The 22,979-nt window shown below is 35.1% G+C and overlaps 1 protein-coding gene across 3 annotated transcripts in view; it reads left to right on the top strand.

Annotated features, from left to right (window-relative positions):
* Window positions 1–22,979, top strand: part of kita (KIT proto-oncogene, receptor tyrosine kinase a) — a 47,977-nt gene that overhangs the window by 11,318 nt on the left and 13,680 nt on the right. For all 3 annotated transcript variants that reach the window (XM_056480937.1, XM_056480935.1, XM_056480936.1), the window contains exons 5-16: window positions 1,964–2,132; window positions 2,272–2,458; window positions 3,808–3,923; window positions 4,368–4,482; window positions 7,734–7,918; window positions 14,668–14,774; window positions 15,827–15,953; window positions 16,373–16,477; window positions 19,681–19,791; window positions 19,866–20,004; window positions 20,089–20,171; window positions 20,402–20,532. In XM_056480937.1, the coding sequence (XP_056336912.1) occupies window positions 1,964–2,132; window positions 2,272–2,458; window positions 3,808–3,923; window positions 4,368–4,482; window positions 7,734–7,918; window positions 14,668–14,774; window positions 15,827–15,953; window positions 16,373–16,477; window positions 19,681–19,791; window positions 19,866–20,004; window positions 20,089–20,171; window positions 20,402–20,532 (1,575 nt within the window). The remainder of the gene's footprint in view (window positions 1–1,963; window positions 2,133–2,271; window positions 2,459–3,807; window positions 3,924–4,367; window positions 4,483–7,733; window positions 7,919–14,667; window positions 14,775–15,826; window positions 15,954–16,372; window positions 16,478–19,680; window positions 19,792–19,865; window positions 20,005–20,088; window positions 20,172–20,401; window positions 20,533–22,979) is intronic.

Raw genomic sequence — 22,979 nt, 5'->3', positions numbered from 1 at the left:
AATAATAATAATAATAATAATAATAATAATAATAATAATAATACATTTTTATTTATATAGCACCTTTCCAGAGCTCAAGGACACTTTACAAAGAAAGTACATTGAAAGTAACAGTAATCAAGTAGAGACAACATTACGTTCACAAACATACAGGAAGTCAAACTTAAAAAAATGGAAATACAAAACAAGACCTAGGAGACATATATGCAGAGTACAGGTTAATCAAACAAAGTGGTCAGTTTATCAAATCAGAAGTGTAGTATATTTAAAGTTTTAAATTCTGAGATATTATTAACAGAACAGAGTGAACGTGGTAGAGAGTTCCAAAGTTTGGGTGCAATAACACTAAATGATCTGCCCCCCATAGAAGAGAGGTGGTACCGAGGGACAGCAAAAAAGCCAGAGTCAGAGGAACGAGAGGAACTATTGATGTCAATATTCTTGAGCACGCCACTCTTACCATTAGTTTGCTATGAGGGAATGATGTGCAAAAAGAAAGTCCCACCCCCTACCTAATATTCAGTTTCAACTGGAAGTACATCAACAAACTGAAATAAAAGTCTCAGCAAGGTTTGGTTCATGCGAAATTTAAAGTGTCATTTCACCCAAAAACATAAATTAGCCCATAATTTACTCATCTTCAATAAACAAAATTCCTCAAGAGCAATTTTTCAAGTAAACAGCAAAAATTTGACTTTAAAGTGTAACCCCTCTGGTTCAACATCTTCCAAATCAAATCAAAAAGGTTATTATGACATGGAAGGTGGGCTAAAACTGTAAAACTCTAAAACTGTAACCTTTGAGTACCACCACCAGAACACCCCTTGATATCAGAGGAGTGAGGCTTGTATACCTTATTAGCTGGCCTCTGCTACACTGGGATATACACAAACAGATGTTTTACTAGTGTCTGGAACTTCAAGCTGTTGTGTTCGTGCCATGAGAGCATTTGTGTTTTTACTACTTATTTACACAATTATTTAAAGTATAAAACACTGTTATTTACTGGGGATGGGAGGGTCCACCAGCGCTCTCAAAGTTCCCTAAGTCTATATGACTTTCCTCTTTCAGTCAATTTCAACAGGAGTTATTTTATTTTTTTAAATCCTTTAAAAAAACCTTTTAAGCTCTGCAATAGCAACAGGCAGTTTTTTCTCTTTAACAGTCCAGAACAAGTCCAATAAAATTCTTCTATTCGTAACGAATGGGGTAAATAAACATCTTCTGTAGTGAATTGATGCATTCCTGTAAGAAAATATCCATATTACTGCTATATAACTAGCACTTACTTCTATACTGAACTATATAAGTAGTTTTGTATAACTTCTGCATTCTGTTATACATGCTTAAAGATGAAAGACAAATGCAGTTCAATGTTCAATGGTGCATGCAATACACATACTTCCTACAGTATGTCATCTGCCAGAAAGACCCCCTTGTAAAGCATGTTTTATAATGGATGGATGCACTTTATTGAACTTGTTTTAGAGCAGACTGTTAAAGACAAACATCCACTTGCCGCCAACATGAAAGAGCCAGGAAATTCTTTAATATAACTCTTGAAGAAAGTCATATACACCCAAGATGCCTTGAGGGTGAGTAAATTATTGTATAATTTAAAGTTTTGGTTAAACTAACGCTTTAACAACGACTGACAATCACATCTGCGAACTCCCGTACATTTTCAGGACTCACAGCTGCATTTTTGGCAAACCTGTGGTGTGAGAACACAAGCAATGCACATAAACACATCTTCAGTCAGTCTTCAAGACCACACTGGCATCTGAGAATGATGTTTGAAGGATGAATAACACGCTTTGTTTTACATAAAGATTTGGAAATACAGCCACACCCACACATAGAGACAACCACAAGCACTTTACCCAATACACGGCCAATGCACATATTTCCATAGTTGCCCAATCAGCTTAATGTCTGTTTTTATTCTGTTGCATGTGCCAAGAACCCATCAGTGCACCAGAACTCACATCTTCTGACGGAGCCCATTACTCACGTGAGGACGGCCATCCTCAGCCTGAGCTCTGTGACCATGCAGGATGCCGGCAATTACAGCTGTGAGGCCATGAACGAGAAAGGGACCACTGCAAAGCGAGTCTGGGTCAACATCTTTGGTAGATTTCATTTTATTCTCAGGGAATGCATGAACTTATCAAATTTCTATCTTAAATGCAATCAAAATTGCTTTGGATATGAGTGTGTGTCAGATAGAATAATATAATACAACAATGTTTTACATGTTTGTGTTTCTAGAAAAAGGATTCATTAATATAACAAGTGTGGACAACAGCACTAGGAGAGTGAGGGCTGGAGAAAGTCTGTCTCTGCGTGTGGTAATGAGCGCTTACCCAAAGCCTCATACGTTTTCCTGGAGCTACAGTGGTGTAAAACTTACCAATACTACTGATCATGTCATTACCAGCCGGACACATGGAAATAGGTAAGAATTTGGGATGTTACAGACATTTATTGTTTTTCAGATGGAGCAAGAGCTAGAGATGTAATGGTAACATACATCAGTTTTTGGCTAGCGTTAGAGGGCTTTTATTTTTAATTAATTGAAAATATTAGCCAATATTGCTTATTTAACTGTGCTGCATATTCCTTTTTAAATTTCAATTAGCTTTTTTCCTCATGTAATGCTATATATATATATATATATATATATATATATATATATATATATATATATATATATATATATATATATATATATATATATATATATATATATATATATACATACGTACATACATACATACATATTTATACACTACCTGACAAAAGTCTTGTTGTTGATCCCAGTTGCAACACAACAAATAATAATTTGACTTCTAGTTGGTCATTTAAAAAAAGTAGCAGAAGGTAGATTTTTCAGCTGAATCATCTGTTGAACTGCATCCCAATCATCACAAATTCCCAAGTTTGGTGAAGGAAAAAAACATGGCTTGGGGTTACATTTATTATGGGGGCGTGCAAGAGATCTGCAGAGTGGATGGCAACATCAACAGCCTGAGGGATCAAGACATTTGTGCTGCCCATTACATTACAAACCACAGGAGAGGGCAAATTCTTCAGCAGGATAGCACTTCTTCTCATACTTTAGCCTCCACATTAAAGTTCCTGCAAGCAAAGAAGGTCAAGGCTATCCAGGACTGGCCAGCCCAGTCACCAGACATGAACATTATTGAGCATGCCTGGGGTAAGATGAGGGAGGAGGCGTTAAAGATGAAACTAAAGAATCTTGATGAACTCTGGGAGTCCTGCAAGAACGCTTTCTTTGCCATTCCACATGACTTTTATAATAAGTTATTTGAGTCATTGCAGAGATCTATGGATGCAGTCCTCCAAGCTCATGGGAGTCATCGACAATATTAATTCTTTTTCCACTGCACCATGACTTTATATTCTATACTGTACATTATTTCTGTTAAGTGACAAGACTTTTGTTTAAGCAAAGTCAGACTTATTAAATAATTAAAAATCAAGGCATGATCATATTTTATTTAGTCAAAATAAGCCTAATCTAGAGGCCTTTGCCTTTCATATAAACCACTTCTGATACCAAATGATCAACTAGAAGTCAAGTTATTATTTGTTGTTACTAAAACTTAAATAAGCGACAAGACTTTTATCAGGATTATGTTTCTTTGTTAAACTGAAAAGTTTCATGATTTCAGTTCATTTGAACTTATTTTTCATCATAATTTTTTAACCATTAGAATAGAGTTCAGCAAAAACATCTAAATAAGCTGAAAGATATTTTCTATCCATATCTTTATCCAACAGTTACACCAGCGAGCTGAAGCTAGTGCGTCTCAAGGTGTCAGAAAGTGGCATTTACACCTTTTCATGCTTAAACCGAGATGCAACTATCCGTCAAACGTTCGAAGTCCATGTCATCAGTAAGTGTAAACTTTTAATGCAAATGACAAATATTTGGATTTTCCACTTGCCAGAAAATTGCATAGAACATACATGATCTATGGCTTTTGTGTGTATTCTAGTTCAGCAGTGATCATTCATATTTCTTGAGCATTGTGCCTCATAAACGAACACAATTGTCTCTGTAAGACCCTGGCTTAAAGCCCACTAACAATAGCGGAGGCCATGTAAAGACAGATAAGAATGGGTTGCCCTTGAAAACTGCAAACAAGACATTTGTCAAATTGTCAATTATATCCCTGAAACGGGTCTTACATTTCAAACGACAAAAATAGTTAATATCTGGCATTCATTAATCCACATTTCACAACATTTAAAGTAACTGCAAACTAGACAGCTGTACAAACATCCATCTCATCAACCAGGCTTATAAATCTGACCCTGAACCGATCTTTGACTGTTAGGCAAACCGCAGATTGTGTCCTATGAAGGGCCGATTGATGGACAGGTGCGCTGTGTGGCCGAAGGTTATCCCACTCCTCAGATCAAGTGGTATTACTGTGACCTGCCCCATTCAAGGTATGTTTAATGCCGGTTTCAAATACAACCACACACAGATAGGCACATACAATGGGCTCCCAAAGCTCCCTTGAGCAGGGTTAGCATATTAGCCTCTCTGAGGGCACATTGTGACGCAGCATGGATTAGCCGCTAACCGCTAACTTGATGTTTGATGATTGGACAACAAAGGCTTTAGCTTGTTATGGATGGGGATAAGCAATTTGACTCTGTCATGACTGTGACATCACCAAAACGAATGGCTGCTGTCAGTCATGTGATGGGAACAAGCCGCTCCTGTACAAGGGCTGTTTGTTCTTGGATAGTTTCAGTGTTGACAGAACACCTTAGCAAAGACTTAGTGACGAGCTTATCCAATCAATTCCTCTTGATGATCAAATCCGATCGGGATAACGCGGCCTGTTTCAATTTGAGCATATAAACATGCAGTGCAATGTCTTTTGATCTCATCTTTGCGTTGCTCGCTGTATCTGTTGCAGGGCTGTTGAGAAACTGTTGAGAGGTTTCCATCAAAGCTAAACGGTGTAGTTATTAGTAATGAAGAGACAAGAGCAAAGAATGTAAACTGATTGAGATTATTTGCTCTTGCTTTTATCCAATGCTAACTGTGTTCAGTAGCAGTCATAGTTAACACTGAGAGAGACAGCATTAAAAAAAAAAAGGAGAGAAACAAATAAATCATAGCTCTTGACGGTAGTGCATTCCAGTCTGATGTTTTAAATAAAAGAGCCCTGGAGGCCTGGCACTTTGCAGCTTGATTTTTTGCTTTCTTTAGAAAAGAGCTATTTGTACACATATCTGTGAGAAATTATAATAGCTCCTGAATGCACTGAGAGATGTTAATCACAAACCATAGAGCTTATAAAATGCATTGATGTGCATTGATATACTGATATCTTGCATTGCTGATATGCAGTTCTGATATGCTGACTTCCATTATAATTTATTTATTTATTTTTCAAACTATGGAAGTCAATGGGGAACAAGCACTTGTTTGGTCACCCACAAGAACATGAAATGGAAACTGACCTCACACACTCTTGGTCTTATCATGAACGGTTCATTTGCGCATCTTTTTCCAAAGATAAGAAAATGTGGGCTTCATAATCTTTCATCAAATTTTCTTGCAGTTCCCTAGAAGTAAAATGGATGGCTACGTGCAAGTATTTTGCATGTTGATACAAGATTTTAATTGTGAATGCAAAAAAATAAATAAAGCAGAATAGAATAGGCACAATAAAATTATTATTAAATTGAAATTATGAAATGAAATAAATAAATAAAACTAAAATACATTCATGAGATAATAATCATACCAATACAATAAATGTATTTTTTATTTAAGAAATGAATAACATTTTAGATATTAAAAAATAGCTAAAATAACATACAAAACAACATATATGTTATATACAGTGCTCAGCATAAATAAGTACACCCTATTTTGAAAATACATATTTTTATCTATTTCTCAGGGAATATAAGCAATGTATTTTGGTGCATTTAAACAAAACAGATTTATTAAACAGATATATTTATTAAAATAATATTTTAGTCATCAAACATATTTAGAAACTGAAATTAAAGCAAAATATTGAAAAAACAAATTACAACCTACAAAATTTCAACAAAATTTTTCTATTTTTTGCTTCTCTTGATTTTTCCTCTATTTTTAAATTTGTATTTAATATTTTTCTCTGACATTTAAATTTGGGTGTACTAGTTTTTGGACTATTATCGTAAGTTATTTTGTTGGATAAGCTCCAGATTTGGCTTCAGTACTGACTAAACTAATGTATATGCACTAATATAATATTATATAGCTTCCTATTAAAAATGTTAATTTAAAAGATAGATTTGTGAGATGTGTACTTATATATGCTGAGCACTATATATATATATATATATATATATATATATATATATATATATATCCTTAATATTGCGATTGAAAATTCTAAAAACCAACAAAAAAAATCTAAACATCTGCAAATAAATTTGAATTAAAATTTGATTTAAAATTGTTTCGTTTTTGTGGAAACAAAAATGCTGCTTTAAATGCTTTGAAAGCATATTTAAATGCTTTTTTGTCAGTCAGAAGATAACAATCTTATGTGTTTCGGGTTATTAAGATTAACTAAAACCATAAAACTAAGCTAATAAACTAAGCTAATATACACTGTTAACAATTTCATGTAGAATTTACAGTAACTTACTGGCAGCAGTTTGCCAGTAACTTACTGTAAAAGAAATTACAGGTAAAATACTGTATTTACATTTACAGCACCATTTATCTTGCTGTATATGTATTTACAGAATTGTATGTATATCTTTACTGTAAAATATACAGTAATTTTCACAAGTGCAACTTTAAAATACAGTAACAAACTGCATAACTGTGCTACAGTAAAATGCAGTTCATTTTACAGTTACATACTGTGTAATTTACAAATATCTTTAACAGTGTACTGTTGTTTTCACATATGTTTTTAGCTGGTTGACCTTTCATTTAGTTTAACTTAAATTAAACTGTAAATAAGAAATATCAAATAAATGTTAATTTACAGTTGAAATCAGAATTATTAGCCCCCCTTTGAATTGTTATTTTAATTTTAAATATTTCGCAAATGATGTTTAACAGAGCAAGGAAATTTTCACAGTATGTCTGATAATATTTTTTCTTCTGGAGAAAGTCTTATTCGTTTTATTTCGGCTCAAATAAAAGCAGTTTTTAATTTTTTTTTAATTATTTTAAGGTCAAAATTAGCTCCTTTAAGCTTTTTAATAGTCTATAGAACAAACCATCGTTATACAATAACTTGCCTAATAACCCTAACCTGTCTAGTTAACCTAATTAACCTAGTTAAGGCTTTTATTGTCACTGTAAGCTGTATAGAAGTGTCTTGAAAAATATCTAGTCAAATATTATTTACTGTCATCATGGCAAATATTAAATAAATCAGTTATTATAAATGAGTTATTAAAACCATTATGTTTAGAAATGTGTTGAAAAAAATCTTCTCTCTGTTAAACATAAATTGGGGAAAAAATTTAATAGGGGGGCTAATAATTCAGGGGGTTTAATAATTCTGACTTCAACTGTATCATTAAAAACCATAACAGTTACATTGAATACTAAAATAGCACAATATGCGAGATCTTTTTTTGCAGTATTATTCTACACTGAGCATTTCTGGAACACAGTTACTATATTCTCTTGGTCATTTCTGCTTTGTTGAATGCCTCCTCAGGTGCTCTAATCTACTGAATGCCACTCAGGAGGAGGAGGATGTTGTCACCGTGACCATGACAAATCCTCCCTTTGGGAAAGGCGCAGTGGAGAGCCGTCTAAACATCACCAAGAACAATTACGCCACCCTTGAATGCGTGGCATCTGCCAATGGGGAAATCGTGTACACACTCTTCTCTATCAGCGGTGAGCAAACAACCTATCAAATATCTCTCAAACATGTTTTTATACACACACACACACACACACACAACACACCCTTTCAGACAATGACTGAAGACTCGGTTAGCAATTACAACGTCTCAGTCTCAGACGACTCCACCTACAAACCGCCTACAGTCTGTTCACTGACCTTCTGATCCATATTGCCTGATCTGCAGGCTGTAATCAGAGTTGTTAGTATGTCTTAGTGTTTATTAGCCTCTTTGTTGATCTTTTGCATATCACACACACATGCCCTTTAAATCAACTTTGTACTGTGTCAGTATGGTTCGTACTGGCTGTGTTCATTTCTCACAGGTATGGTAGGTGTGTGTCTTTGCTTTGGTGTCCTGGTGGTAAATTATTCTGTTGATTTTTGTTGATTTGTTTGTTTTGGGGTTTGGTTTTTTTCCATCGTTAAGCCTGAGGGTGTGTCTCAATACACTCCCTAGGTCATTAGTTAGTATGTTTGCCAGTCAGCTGTTTCTAGGGCTTCATTTCCACAGTTAAAATCCTGCCTGTGCTCACGTAATAGGCTGCAGAAATTGGTGAACATTAGCAGCTCAATATATATTCACTTAATGATAAAAAGTATATATATATATACATTTTCAAATACTGAAAACAAATATTGTGCATGTTTATGCAATTTTGTTATTTATGTAATTGTTTAAAGGGGCTATATGTAACATTTTTGTTTTATTTTTATTACTTAAAATACATGTTTTTATGAAAACTTTCCCATCTTCCTATTGGTTGATACTGTTTTTGCATCCTTGTCAAAAGGATGAGATTTTTAGCGAATGTGAAATCCAAAGATAAGGGATTAATTCATAGTCTGCCAGGGGCGTAGCGAACATTTTAAAAGAGTGTGTGGGGGGGGGGGGGGGGTGGAGGGGAGGGGGGGAAGGGGCAGCTGTATGAGATCATACGTTCATATAATTATTAATCACCTGTTTCTAAATGGTCTGTCTTTAAAAGTGAGGGGGACTTATCCCCCCGTCCTCCCTGGTTGCTACGCCCCTGGTCGTTGCCATGGTGAAATTTATAAAATGTAGGTGATTACAAAAATGGTTATTCCGCCAGAATGTGTATGATCTGTAGTCACTGTAGTATTTTTAATACTACTGTAATAAAATAATTATTGTTATGTCTGAATTTTCGAATTTACCATTGAACACTACCTGACAAAAGTCTTGTCGCCTTTCCAAGTTTTAGGAGCAACAAGTAATAACTTGACTTCTAGTTGATTATTTGGTATCAGAAGTGGCTTATATGAAAGGCAAATGCCTCTAGATTAGGCTTATTTTACCAAAATAAAATATGATCATGCCTTGATTTTTAATCATTTAATTAGGACAGTAAGGTCTGACTTTGCTTAAACAAAAGTCTTGTCACTTAACAGAAATAATGTATAGTATAGTATAGTATATAAAGTCATAGTGCAGTGGAAAAAGATTTAATATTGTGTATGACTCCCGTGAGCTTGGAGGACTGCATCCATACATCTCTGCAATGACTCAAATCACTAATTATTAAAGTCATCTGGAATGGTGAAAAAAGCATTCTTGCAGGACTCCCAGAGTTCATCAAGATTCTTTGCATTCATCTTCAATGCCTCCTCCTTTATCTTACCTCAGACATGCTCAATAATGTTCATGTCTGGTGACTGGGCTGGCCAATCCTGGAGCACCTTGACCTTCTTTGCTGACAAATTTGCCCTCTCCTGTGATTTGTAATGTAATGGGCAGCACAGATGTCTAGATACCTCAGGCTATTGATGTTGCCACCCACTCTGCAGATCCCTTGCATAGTGAATGTAACCCCAAATCATGATTTTCCCTTCATCATACAAGATTGATTTCTGTGAGAATCTTGGGTCCAAGCGGGTTCCAATAGGTCTTCTGCAGTATTTGTGATGATTGGGATGCAGTTCAACAGACGAGTCATCAGAAAAATCTACCTTCTGCCACTTTTCCAAATGATCAACTGGAAGTCAAGTTATTATTTGTTGCTCTTTGAACTGGGATTGACGACTTTTGTCAGGTAGTGTACAAGAACGGCAGAATAAATAGTAAAGTATTTTTTTATTATTCAGATGTCCGATGATAGTTATATTGCAGTCTTCATAGCAAAATATCACCATATTAAAATAATGACTGTTTCTGATAAAATAATATTACAATATATAAATAAAATAATATGTAAATAATAAAAATTCATGCTGAATTGTTTTTTTCTGCTTAGCACAAATGATGCTCACAATTTTGCTTTGCTATTACAGGACTTAATTAAGCTTTTGTCTTTAAATAATAATAATTCTAAACAATTATTTATATTGTAATACTATCTTATAATATTGCTGTTTTATTATGTATGAAATAAATAGAAAAAAAAATCTATGACATATAATAATAGCATTGCACACCTACACAAAGATGAAGCAACCTCAACCTCAAATGATCAGTTTTCCAGTGTCTAAAATCTCCTTCACATCATAGAAAAGTATGAAGCAAAATAAAACTCGGAGACCTCGACCCAGGTGCTATTAGTTTCCCAGGAATACTCAAGCAACCAGCCAAGAGGAAACGTTCATCTCCTTACATTCACTCCAGCTGTGCTTTTTGAGAAAATCTGAACCAGCTGCCAACTCGCAGGTCGCCGTTCCTGCTCCAGCTGAACTTGTGTAGGCAGACTCTCTTTTGAATAAGACCAGATAACAGCAGACTATTATATAAACAGAGGTGCTGAGTTTTATCCCTAATCTTGTTTCTTTTGTAAACCTAGCATTACCAACTGTTGGGGATTATCTCCAGAGTATGGGGGGGTTTCGTTTGGGTTTGTTTTAAAAACACCAGGCTTTTCCACCGCAGTTATTGCTGGTATTATTGCTAAAGACAGTGGTTAACCAAAGGTCATCCACATCCTTGTTGGATCGTTTGCTACATTTATTATTTCTACTATGTCTGTGTACGTGTAAAATCCTTACATTGCCTTCATTTAGCATTTTCCCTTTATTAATTAAGTTAAAATAATTATACTTTAACAACACAATTGTTATTATTATTAATTGATATATTAAAGGTAACGCAATTTTACGCAAAAATTATATCTACTCTCTAAAAAACAAACAGAATTAAAATAGTAGGCATCGCCACTCATAATGTTTATCATTTAACCAATTTATCATCTATTTTAGCTTGTTTGCAACATTTATTTTGTGTGTTTGTGTGTGTGTGTGTGTGTACTGGTTTTGGTGATTTACAAGGACACAAATTTGTGATGGGAATGACCTAGGTATTACAATGTTGAGGGTTTATGAGGACATACCGGGTGTCCTTGTAATTATACTTTAACAACACAATTGTTAATATTATTAACATAATTAATATTAATTGATATATTAAAGATAACACAATTTCATGCAAAAATGATATAATTAACTATTTTATTATTTCAAATAATTAAAATAGTAGACATCGCAACTCGTAATGGTTATCCCATCTAGTTTAGATCGTTTGCGACATTTATTTTGTGTGTGTGTGTTTGTGTGTGTACTGGTTTTGGTGGTTTATAAGGACACAAATTTGTATAAGGACATGGGAATAACCTGGGTATTACAATGTTGAGGTTTATGAGGACATACCTTGTGTCCTTGTAATTCAAAATGCTTAAATATCGTACTCAACATGTTTTTTTGACATTTAAAATGTGTGTGTGTAACTTGTATTCATTACATTGTGGGGACCAAATTCTCCCCACATGCATAGCAATACCAGTAAATGTTGACCTTTTTATGATTGTTTGCTAATTGTTTGTTTCTACTACATCTGTGTATGTGTAAAATAATGGACTACATTGCCTTCATCTAGCATGTCCCCTGTATTCAAGTTACATTAATTATACTTTAACAACACAGTTGTTAATATTATTAACATAATATTAATTATTATATTAAAGGTTATGCAAAAATAATATCTACTCTCTAAAAAATCTATTTAATTATTTAAAATAATTAAAATAGTAGGCATTGCAACTCATAATGCTTATCATTTTACCATTTTATCATCTAGTTTAGATTGTTTGCAACATTAATTTTGTGTTTTTGTGTGTGTGTGTGTGTGTGTACTGGTTTTAGTGGTTTACAAGGACACAAATTTGTATAATGACATGGGAATGACCTAGGTACTACAATATTGAGGTTTATGAGGACATACCCTGTGTCCTTGTAATTCAAAATGCTTAAATATACTTAACATGGTTTTTGACATTCAAGATGTGTGTGTAACTTGTATTCATTACATTGTGGGGACCAAATGTCCCCACATGCATAGCAATACTAGTAAATTTTGACATTATTGGGTGATTTTTTTTGTCCTAATAAGGAAAAGGGCTCTTAAATCACACAGAATAAACTATGGTTTCACTTTATTTTAATAGTCCCTTTAACTTATTTTGTTGAATTTAAGTTACATTGCATCTACATGCCAACTAATTCTAAATAGATTATAAGTAGACTGTTAGGTTGGGGTTAGAGTTAGTGTGGTGACATGTACTTGCAAAGTTTCTTATAGTCAGTTAAATGTCTGCTGTAGGAGCAGTATCAGCAAATATTAAGCAGAGAGTCTACTAATACTCAAATGACAAGTAATTGGCATGTTGTTGCAATACAGTTTTGGTCAACAAAATGTGCAATAGGGACCATCAAATATAAAGGTTTTGAAAATGTCAGAATGATTCCTGTGAGTGTTGGGTTTAAGTATAGAGTTGGAATAAGGGGTTAGAATATACAGTTTGAACAGTAAATAAATTCTATGGGAAGTCCCGATGAAGATAGTTGTACAAGTGTGCTGGTGTTTGTATGAATGTGCGTGTGTGTATGTAAAATGTGTTCTCTACATTTTACATTTTCCGTACTAAATTAGCCAGAAGTAAAAAAAAAATCTAGTTGACCTTTGTTAGAGGTCATCTGGATTTGGACTGGAGGTTTTTAAGTGTTGTAGAGAATGAACTTTACAGTCGGGTTGCCGCAGGAAAGCCTGTTAGGTGATGTTGGAGCTTCTCAAGGTTTCGTCTCCAACAGGAAAACCAGTGGGACAAAGAGCCTCAGGCAGGAGCTATTCAACCTCGGCTGGGCGAGAGTCAGAAATGCCTGTTGTTCGGGAGAGAGCTGCTTTTGTGGGAGTGCTGGATGGATACGCTTGGATGCAGTGGGATGATGATAGGTGGATGGATGGGCAAGGATGGAAGAGAGAGAGAGAGAGAGAGAGAGAGAGAGAGAGAGAGAGAGAGAGAGAGAGAGAGAGAGACGCACGGCTGTGAAAGCCAGTGGCAGGTTTACAAGGGATTACTTCCTGCAGAGTCTGCATTCTTTGATTTGAAATGGAGAGAAAGCTTCTTATAGCTTAAGAGCTTTACTACACTGCTCAGAACAACGCAGAAAAACAATAACACAACACGCATGAACACATACACACAGCAAAACACAGCTACAGTTTCAAAAGTGCAAAACAAATGAGTGGCAATAGAGCATTTTAGTGAGGATTATTCACACATCATTAAATACAAGCAATTATGACATAACTGTGAGGCATGCATGTATTCATGTTGATGGGGTTTTATTGCTAATGAACTGTTTGTTGCATTTCCAGCAACACTGTGGTTTTGTCTCAGTGTCAAAACCTTGTGCGATAGGCATTTTTTTATTATTTCCTTTGGGATTCTGGCTCAAGGGCCGAGACTAACATGAGATAGAGTGTGGTTTTCTGTGTTAACAGAATTGATCCTCAGGGATGAGCCGCGTGTATTGATTATCCGCCGATGCCTGAAACAGATTGCCGCCTTCACACAAACATAGTGATTCCCAACAGAAACTAATCTCAGGGCTTAAAAAGCTTAACATTTTCAAGTACTGTGTAAAATAACCAAAATTATGCTATTAATAGATTTAAAACTATTCAAATTATTAATTAAATACATATTCATTTATGTAATACCATTAATAGTAATGTTAAATCTATCTACAATATATTATTATTATTATTATTATTTATTTATTCATTTTTTAACTAATAATATTTCAATACATTGGCAACAAATAAGTGTTGTATTTGGTAACATCAATATAATTAATAAAATAAAATAATTTAAATTAAATAATTAATAAAATGACTATAAAATTTGTAATTAATATTAATAATTTTTAAAATAATTAATATTATTAGAATTTATTTGTTTAAGTTTTTATTAAGATGTTAACATTTTAAATATTAATATATATTTGTTGTAGTTTCTTTTTATTTTTTATTTATTATTTCAAAATTTCAAACCTTATTTTGTCATACATTATTCTATTAATTACTTAATATTTTAAATACATTTTCATTCTAATGTTTTAATTTATCTTAAGATATTAGATTTTCTTTTATTGATTAATTAATTTGTGACTATTTTGTGTAACCATACAGTATTAATTATCAGAATTACATAATATTATTATGCTTTGTTACAAATCATTAGTGATCTTTATTGTCTGTCATTTATCTTTTGTAAGCCATTATATAAAACATATCCTCTTATCAAGATACCATCAATAATCAGCTAGAAAGCTTACTATTCGTGCACCACTATTAAAAGGGGTACATATTCTGATCTGGGGCTGATGCAGGAGTAGATGCACGTAGGCTATCTTGCCTGTTTCTGATGTCCGCTGTGTGTTGTTTTAATCTCCACAGAGAACACTGTTCCTCATGAACTCTTCACGCCGCTGCTCATCGGTTTTGTAGCCGCAGCTGTTATTCTTGTTCTCATCCTGATCGTGCTGACCTACAAGTACATGCAGGTAAAATAGCATTCATTTCATAGCTTGTCTTTGGCCACAGAAAACATATGCTGACTCACCGAGGTACTTAAGTAATGAGATAAAATTGAATAGTTTTAATCCTCGCCATATTAAAGCAATCAATACTGCAACATGTATTGTTGTTCTAGCTCAACCCATTTTGGGTTATTTGATATTGAACGTGATACTCAAATGCAGTGCAATTTACCTATCACACCTGGCTACACTCCCACACTTCAGGGGAACAGAAACAATACACACTTAAGGAAATTATTTACTTAGTTTACTTAGTCAGGTCATAAGACCTGATGTTTATCTGCACAGTTTTGCACTGTTGCACAGAGAAGCGACCACTGATAAACACACAACGCACACACTGCAATTACTGTCCACACTTTTGGTTGAAAAATTGATGTGTATTTACACTAATCTTTAATAGACTCATTAAACTGTAACCGAATCTAATGAAAAAGGTTGTCTCTACACATGTGAAGTGTTTAGACTGAACGTTGTGAATTTAAAATGACATTAATGTGGACTTTTCATATACATATATATATGTGTGTGTGTGTGTGTGTGTGTGTGTATCTATCTATATATATATATATATATATATATATATATATATATATATATATATATATATATATATATATGTATATATATATATATATGTATGTACAGTATGTATATTTGTATTTTATTTTATTTATTATTTATTATTTTTGTGGGGGAACTAATGGGACAGTTACCCCTATCATGAAAACAACTGTATAAGGAGGATGTAAAAATTGTATAACCTGTCTGTCCAGTTTTTTTTTTGTTTGTTTATTAACTTTATTAACATTAACTAACATAAAACACATGAATAAACAATGCAATAAATGTATAGTTTATTGTTTCTTCATCATTGTAAATATATTAGCTAATGTTAACTAATACGTTATTGTAAAGTGTTATCGTTAAAATAAAGCATAAAAAAACAGGTTGTTTAGGTTTGTCTGGCAACATTGATCTTATTTTCACCCTTTTCTAATTTCCATCTTCTACAGAAACCCAAGTACCAAATCCAATGGAAAGTCATAGAGGGTATTCATGGAAACAACTATGTGTACATTGACCCCACTCAGCTTCCATACGACCACCAGTGGGAGTTTCCCAGAGATAAGCTGCGATTTGGTGAGTTAAGTCTTCTTTAGAACGAATAAATCATATTCGAAATCACTTCTCCATATTGTAATATTTCTTTTGTTTGGAAAGGTTTACAAGGTTTATTGCTCCAGAAAAAAGAAACACATTTCGAACAGAACAAAGCTTGCTTCTTTTCATTGTTGGCTGTTGCCCAGTTTATGACACTGATAGCTGCCGCCTTCCCCGTGAAGGAATAGCTGTATCCGTCAACAAACAGGATCTAACAGGATCTAGCATATCCCACTTCCCCACAAGCCACACCTCCTTAATTCAAAAACAAGCTTATGTTCCAGTTGATAGCTGGTTTTGGATCAAGACCTGATGACAAAAGTGAAAAAAAAGTTAAATTGATGCGTGTGGAGACTGTATCAATATTCTCAATCAGATTTGCTTTCTTGCATTTCCAGGAAAAACTCTTGGATCTGGAGCATTTGGAAAGGTGGTGGAGGCAACGGCTTATGGGATGTCAAAAGCAGACACTGTGATGACCGTAGCTGTGAAGATGCTGAAACGTGAGTGAAAAGCAACCGAGAGTATGTTCAGAATTTTGTGAAATGCGAGTTGAATTGTAACACCAAGGCCTGTTTGACCAGCACGTTTATTTAAACAAATGAGGCAGCGAGTAATGACACACCAGAAAGTACACAAACCTGCCTGATGAGAAGAGCGATGGTTAAACATTTGCAGTAACCCACAAATTTTGGTTCCCAGAACACTCTGGGATTATTGGTTTATGCCTATGAGCCATAAAACCTTTAAATAAAATAAAGATTCACACATCTGAATTGCAAGGCGTAAACCACTGTGAGATTGTGAGAACCAAATAGTCAAAATTATGATATAATTAAAAAAAATTAAGATTTTTCAGGAAAAAGACAGATCAGAATTCAGAGTTAATGGCCTAGTTTCACAAGCAGGGATTAGTTTAAATTTAGCAATAAATGGAAGTTAAGGTTGTCCTTTTTTCCCCTATCATCACATACAGGGTTTGACATTAAGTTTTTTGATCAACAGCCACTGTGGCAAGTAGTTTTCCAACAGCCACAATTTTGGTGTTGGGAAAATATATATTTTAAATTTTATATGTCCACATGCCTATTTAACTTTTTGTTTTTTATTTCACGTGACTTTTTAGGGCTTAACACTAAGGATTTACCACTTTTTTCTCTGGCCACACCAAACTATTTATTTCCTTGCCACAAATTTAAAACTATAACTATATATAAATGAAGAGTTAATATATAATGGAGAGTTAATCTCCTATTAAAACAATGTTATTGTAAAGGATGATAGTTAAACCATATTTACAAAATAACTTCAAGCAAAAAAAAAAACAGGTGAAAAACATACCGTGCCATAGTAAAAGGATGATCACGGTAACACTAGACCCATTAATAATCTGTTCAAAGAATGGTAAAAGTGAAAGCAGCAACAGCTGCTGCTTACAAAAAATCTGGAGATCTCTTGAAAGCAGCAGGACTGTGGGTGCACGAGCACTGCTTTTTTCCAATCTATTTCAAAGAGAACCGATCGCACCAGTTGCGTTTCCAGGCATGATTGTTTTGCGCAAGGAAACGGGAGCTTTTAAGCACTCGCACGCTTCACATCAGCTGTGCCTCGCTCAAAATGTTAGTGAGTGAGGATTGTCTGTGTCTCACCGTGCGGCTGATCATCCTCTCATTCAGTATTCACTTGCTTTCTTTTGCTCGTGCGAACAGTTATCAATCGTGTTACTTCTCAGTTCAAAGATTTGCACACATATTGACAAACGGTCATAAACTAAAATTGTAATCATTAGGGACGAGGCAGCTCTGGCAACTTAAAAAAATATTTTCAACCAGCCAAAGTGGCTAGAGGGGGCGTCTGTCTAACCTGCCACAGCTGAAATCTACCCACATTTGGCAGGCTGGTGGGTGTTAATGTCAAGCCCTGGTCACATACTGTACATCCACTTGAAATGTTTTTTAAAATGTAAATTGGTGCACGATTTCGTCCCTTGGGAACCAATTGGATCATTGGTAGATGGGGATTGCTAACAAAATGGAGGAGATTTTTGAATGGACGAAATTAGGGCAGAAACGAGATACGTCTTGATAGCCCCACCCTAAAGGTATACCATGTGACTAGAAGTGAAGAAAATTAGTTTCGAGAGAGAGGGAAGGTTATGGTTTCCGATTAAAGATTATGAGGGCAAATAAATTTTTACTAAATAATTTGCACATATACAATAATTTGCACATATAACTCCTATACATACTTATAAAATAGGGAAAGTAATTTTTGATTTCAATGCGAGAATTAGGCCTTAAAACGTTACTTAACTAAAACACATAGCTAGTGTGTTCCTTGAGACAAATCAATGGCACTATTTTAAGATCTGTTTGCTTCTTCTGCCTAAATGGACAAATGTTTTTTTTTAATGTCCCCTCATACTTCAGTTTCTCATCAAATCTTCTGACCAATTACGTGATCTCTACTATCTGACATGTCCTTTCTCTTTCAAGACCCTAATGCTATATGGGCTTGAGTTTAACCACTCTCACTGGCAGAGCTGTGATAAAACCAAATGCTATTGGCGGTTTTCTAAAAAGGGGAGGGGCTACTGTATGTGCCACCCCGTCTTCATGTTTCAGTTTAAATTAAACAAAATTCACATTTCAAAACACTTCATGGGACCTTTAAATCTGGTCTGTGAAACCAAGGGAATACAATTCTTCAATTTGTGAGTTCTCAATTGTGAATTTATATTTCTCAAATTGAAATTGTGAGATATAACCTTTGAGAATAATAAAAAGGTTAGATCAGAAGATTGTATCTCACAATATTGGCAATTTTCTTGTGAAAAGGTCCATAATAATTATGCAATTGCAAGAAATACAATAGCTATGTTTCCATCCAAAAATGCGAATTAACTTTATGTGCAAAAGTGGAATATCGCATAAAGGACGTGAGGATAAAACCAGTCAAAGAGAATAAAATCGTCACTTTCTTATTAACTGGCTCCAAATATTAACAGTGAAGATGGAATTTGCTGCGGTAGAAGAAGCTGCGTCAATCTTTTCCTTATTTAAAAAATTACTTGCGCCTCAGAATATGATGGCGACATGCAATGAACATTTGAAGGTGTGAGACTCGGAGCAAAGACAATCCTGATTCTGGAGGTAATTAATAATATGATACCACTAATACTGAAACGGTTAAGGTGTTTTGGAATGACCAAAACAACATTTTAGATATTTTACAATCTGCTCAGTCTGCTGGTTTGTCCATTCACACATTTTATACTCAGTTATGTGCATACGTTTTTATACTCAGTTATGTGCATACGTTTTTTATGTGCATTTTCAAAATACATGCACATCTTGGCATTTCCATCAATGGATTTTTTTTCATATGCGCATAACCAAAACGTGCGTTAAAATAGGTGGATGAAAAGGTAGTGACACTTCTGAGAAAAAAATTGTGAGATGTCAATCTGAATTCTGGCTTTTTATTTAGCAAAAAATGCCTTTAATAAGCACACAATTTTGAGAAATGACTTGAAATGTTAAATTTTTTCAGAACTCTGACAGAGTTCATACTTAACGAAAATTGCATCATGTATATATTTAATCCTATAGCGGAAATGGAATACTATTGATGTATTATATCAAAACTGTGCTGTTTTTGGTTGTATTATTCATGCATTTATCTGCTGCTGTCTTTTTTCCTACAGCGAGTGCCCATGCGACAGAGAAAGAGGCTCTGATGTCAGAGCTGAAGGTGCTTAGTTATCTTGGGAACCACATTAACATTGTCAACCTGCTTGGGGCATGCACTGTTGGAGGTGAGAGACCAACACTAGATATTATTTCTGTATGTTTTTGCAGTGTATTGCATGTTCTTCTGTCTGTTGCACAGGTCCAACTTTAGTTATAACAGAGTACTGCTGTTTCGGCGACCTGTTGAACTTCCTGCGCAGAAGGAGAGTGTCCTTCTACTACACTACACTAGGCGAAGATGCTTACTATAGAAATGTCATGATGCAGTCAGAACCAAAGTAAGTAGCATCAGTGCAACTGGTGAAGTGGGATGTTGTGAGGTCCTTCTGGATTCACTAAAAAAAAATTGTATTTGATCACAGTGACAGCAGAAGTGGATACATGACCATGAAGCCCTCTGCACTGGGGAGCCTGTCCTCAGAAAACAGACGATCACTTACTAAAGGTTGGATTCATGTCTTGTGTCTTCTTTAACGTATGCCTTCTTGTCTTTTATCTTTTTATGCCATCTCATCTCTTCTTGTCTCATGACTTATTTATTCCTGTTGTCTTGTGTCTTTTCCTTTAGTCTGTTTTCAGCTCATCTCATCTTTTCGTCTTTCTATTTTGTACTTTAGTGTACATTTCTCATCTCGTCTCAGCATGTTTCATGTCTTGAATTTGTCCCCCTTTTAGGTGATTCATACAGTGATTCAGATGCCGTCAGTGAGATTCTGCAGGAAGACGGCTTGACTCTAGATACTGAGGATCTTCTCAGCTTCTCCTACCAAGTAGCCAAAGGGATGGATTTTCTGGCATCAAAGAACGTAAGTGTTTCTTTAGTGAAAGTGTTTGGGAGGAGCCTAATCATTGCTGTCAATCATTATTATATTCAAGTGCATATAAGCAGTGTAGCAGCAACAAAACTTCTGGCATTCGGTCCCACCCATTCCTGTAAAAAATGGCTAAAACAGATTAACTGCAGTTTTTTACCTTTGACAATGAATTTTCGTGAAGCTCCTTTCATTGTTGAGCTTTTTCCAAAACCCCCCAATCGCTGGTCTCCCAAGTAGAGAGAGCAATTAGGATTGGGGCCACCCCTCTAGGCATCCTTCTGCAAATTCGCTAAGGTGCTGCCACAGACTTCGATCTTCTTCACCTCTGTGTAGGCATCCATGTACCCCAGCTGTTTCTACTTCTCCATGCACTTCAGCTCATCTGGTTTCATCTGGAATATATCCCATCCCTTACATAATAAATTAGCTGTTAATAGGTTGTGGCATGTGCTTGCCATGTGTTGCTAGCAAATGTAACTTTTTTCTGCCCATCCTTAAATTTAAATTCGAAATTGAATTATCCATTCTTTTATCACTGGACTATTTACATTTGGTAGATTACTTTTGAGGGGGTTTAGCTTAGAGCTTAAATCAAGGATTGGTTGAGAGCCACCAGGAAGCCAATTTCTTTTTCCATTATTTACCAAGACTTAAAGTGTTAGGTCATCCAAAATTAAAAATGTATGATTTTTAATTATTTTTATTTATTAATTTTTTTTTAATTGAATAATTACTTACCCTCATGTCATGTGAAACCTTTGGTCATCTTCAGAATACAAATGAAGATATTTTAGTTGAAATCCAAGAGCTCGCTCATCCTCCATTGACAGCAAGGTTCTTGACTTGTTCAAAGTCTAGAAAAATGTTTGTAAAAAAAAAACCCTTAAAACACACCATATGCCATCAGTAGTTCAGTCGTAATATAATAAATCTTTGAGAATACTTTTATGCATTAATAATATCACCGATATAATAAAAATAACAACTTTATTCAAGCATTTCTTCTCCTCAATGTCAGTATATTGTGCACATTCATGACATCCCCATCCATGACTTCCTCTGTTTGAAAGAAAGCACAGGTGTATCCAAGGTAATATGCCAGAGGTGCAACATGTCAACACTCTTGATAATATTCATTCATTCATTTTGCTTCGGCTTAGTCTCTATTTCAGAGGTCGCCACAGCGGAATGAACCACCAACTATTCCAGCATATGTTTTATGCAGCGTATTAGGCGTACACCCATTCAAACTCGCCAGTATTGGGAAACACCCATACACACTCATTCACTATGGACAATGTAGTTTATTCAAATCAATTATATCGCATGTACCCAGCGGAAACCCTCGTGAACATGGAGAGAACATGTAAACTCCACACAGAAATGCCAACTGACTCTGCCAACTCAAACCAGTGACCTTCTTGCTGTGAGGCAACAGTGCTAACCATTGAGCCACAATGCTGCCTACTCTTGATAATATTCCAGTGGAAATACTTAAGAAATGGTCTGTTTTGAGAATGTTTTTAGTACATTTCTGGAACAAGTCTGGAACATTAACTATCTATGGACAATAATCTCTCAGAAGTCACCTAAAATATTTTAATTTGTGTTCCAAAGATAAACTAATATCTCAGAGGTTTGGAATGACCAAAATGGGTGAATAATTAATAATAGAATTTAAATTTTGTGTGAACTAACCCTTTAATTGACAACTTGTGAAGTTCAAAATAAGGAGGTTTGGTAGGAGCCAGATCGTTGAGTTCTGTCATATATATGCAGCTTCAATTCTTTCAGCATACCTCTACGTCCTATATTACTCTTCTGCATAGTACCAATATGAGGGAAGTTCTAGCTCAAAACTTAAGCAGAACCTCGGGTTTGAATGTCCTCCAAGGAACTCAAGCCAAGATTGCTTACCATTATCTACCAAGGCTCAATGGGCAGGTGAACTCGTTAATCATTTGTTTGTGCTCTGTCTCTCTAACGGATAGCGAGTTTTATATTCCGAGTGTTTTCAGTAATCCCATACCGCAGATCTTCTCGCTCTTCCTCTACAATGCCACAGGCTCACATTCCATTACCTCTGTCCAGTCGAGGATTGGGTTACGCCAGGTCACATACAAACCCACACATGTTGTCAAGCACATGCACACACTCATTCACTGAGGATCATGCTGAGAAATATCACATTTCCCCACCTGGTCAGCAGGTCCAGTATTCAGTTTAGTTGAAGAGCACTAAATTAGTCACACCGAGTTAACTGTCAGCACATTCATTTCAGCACCTCCGCGCTAACTTACATTTGGGAATGCGCAACACTTCTTTGCTAATGAGGTTTTGAATTTTGGCACTGTTATTGTAAATACTTGGCACTTTGGATAGTCCTGACATTTGGAAGTGGATAGTTCACCCTAAGATGAAAGTTCAACCATCCTTTA

The sequence above is a fragment of the Danio aesculapii genome, chromosome 20 (genome assembly GCF_903798145.1).
Source record: "Danio aesculapii chromosome 20, fDanAes4.1, whole genome shotgun sequence".
Taxonomy (NCBI): Eukaryota; Metazoa; Chordata; class Actinopteri; order Cypriniformes; family Danionidae; genus Danio; species Danio aesculapii.
The sequence above is the reverse complement of the archived record's forward strand: the minus strand, read 5'-3'. Positions and strand labels throughout refer to the sequence as shown.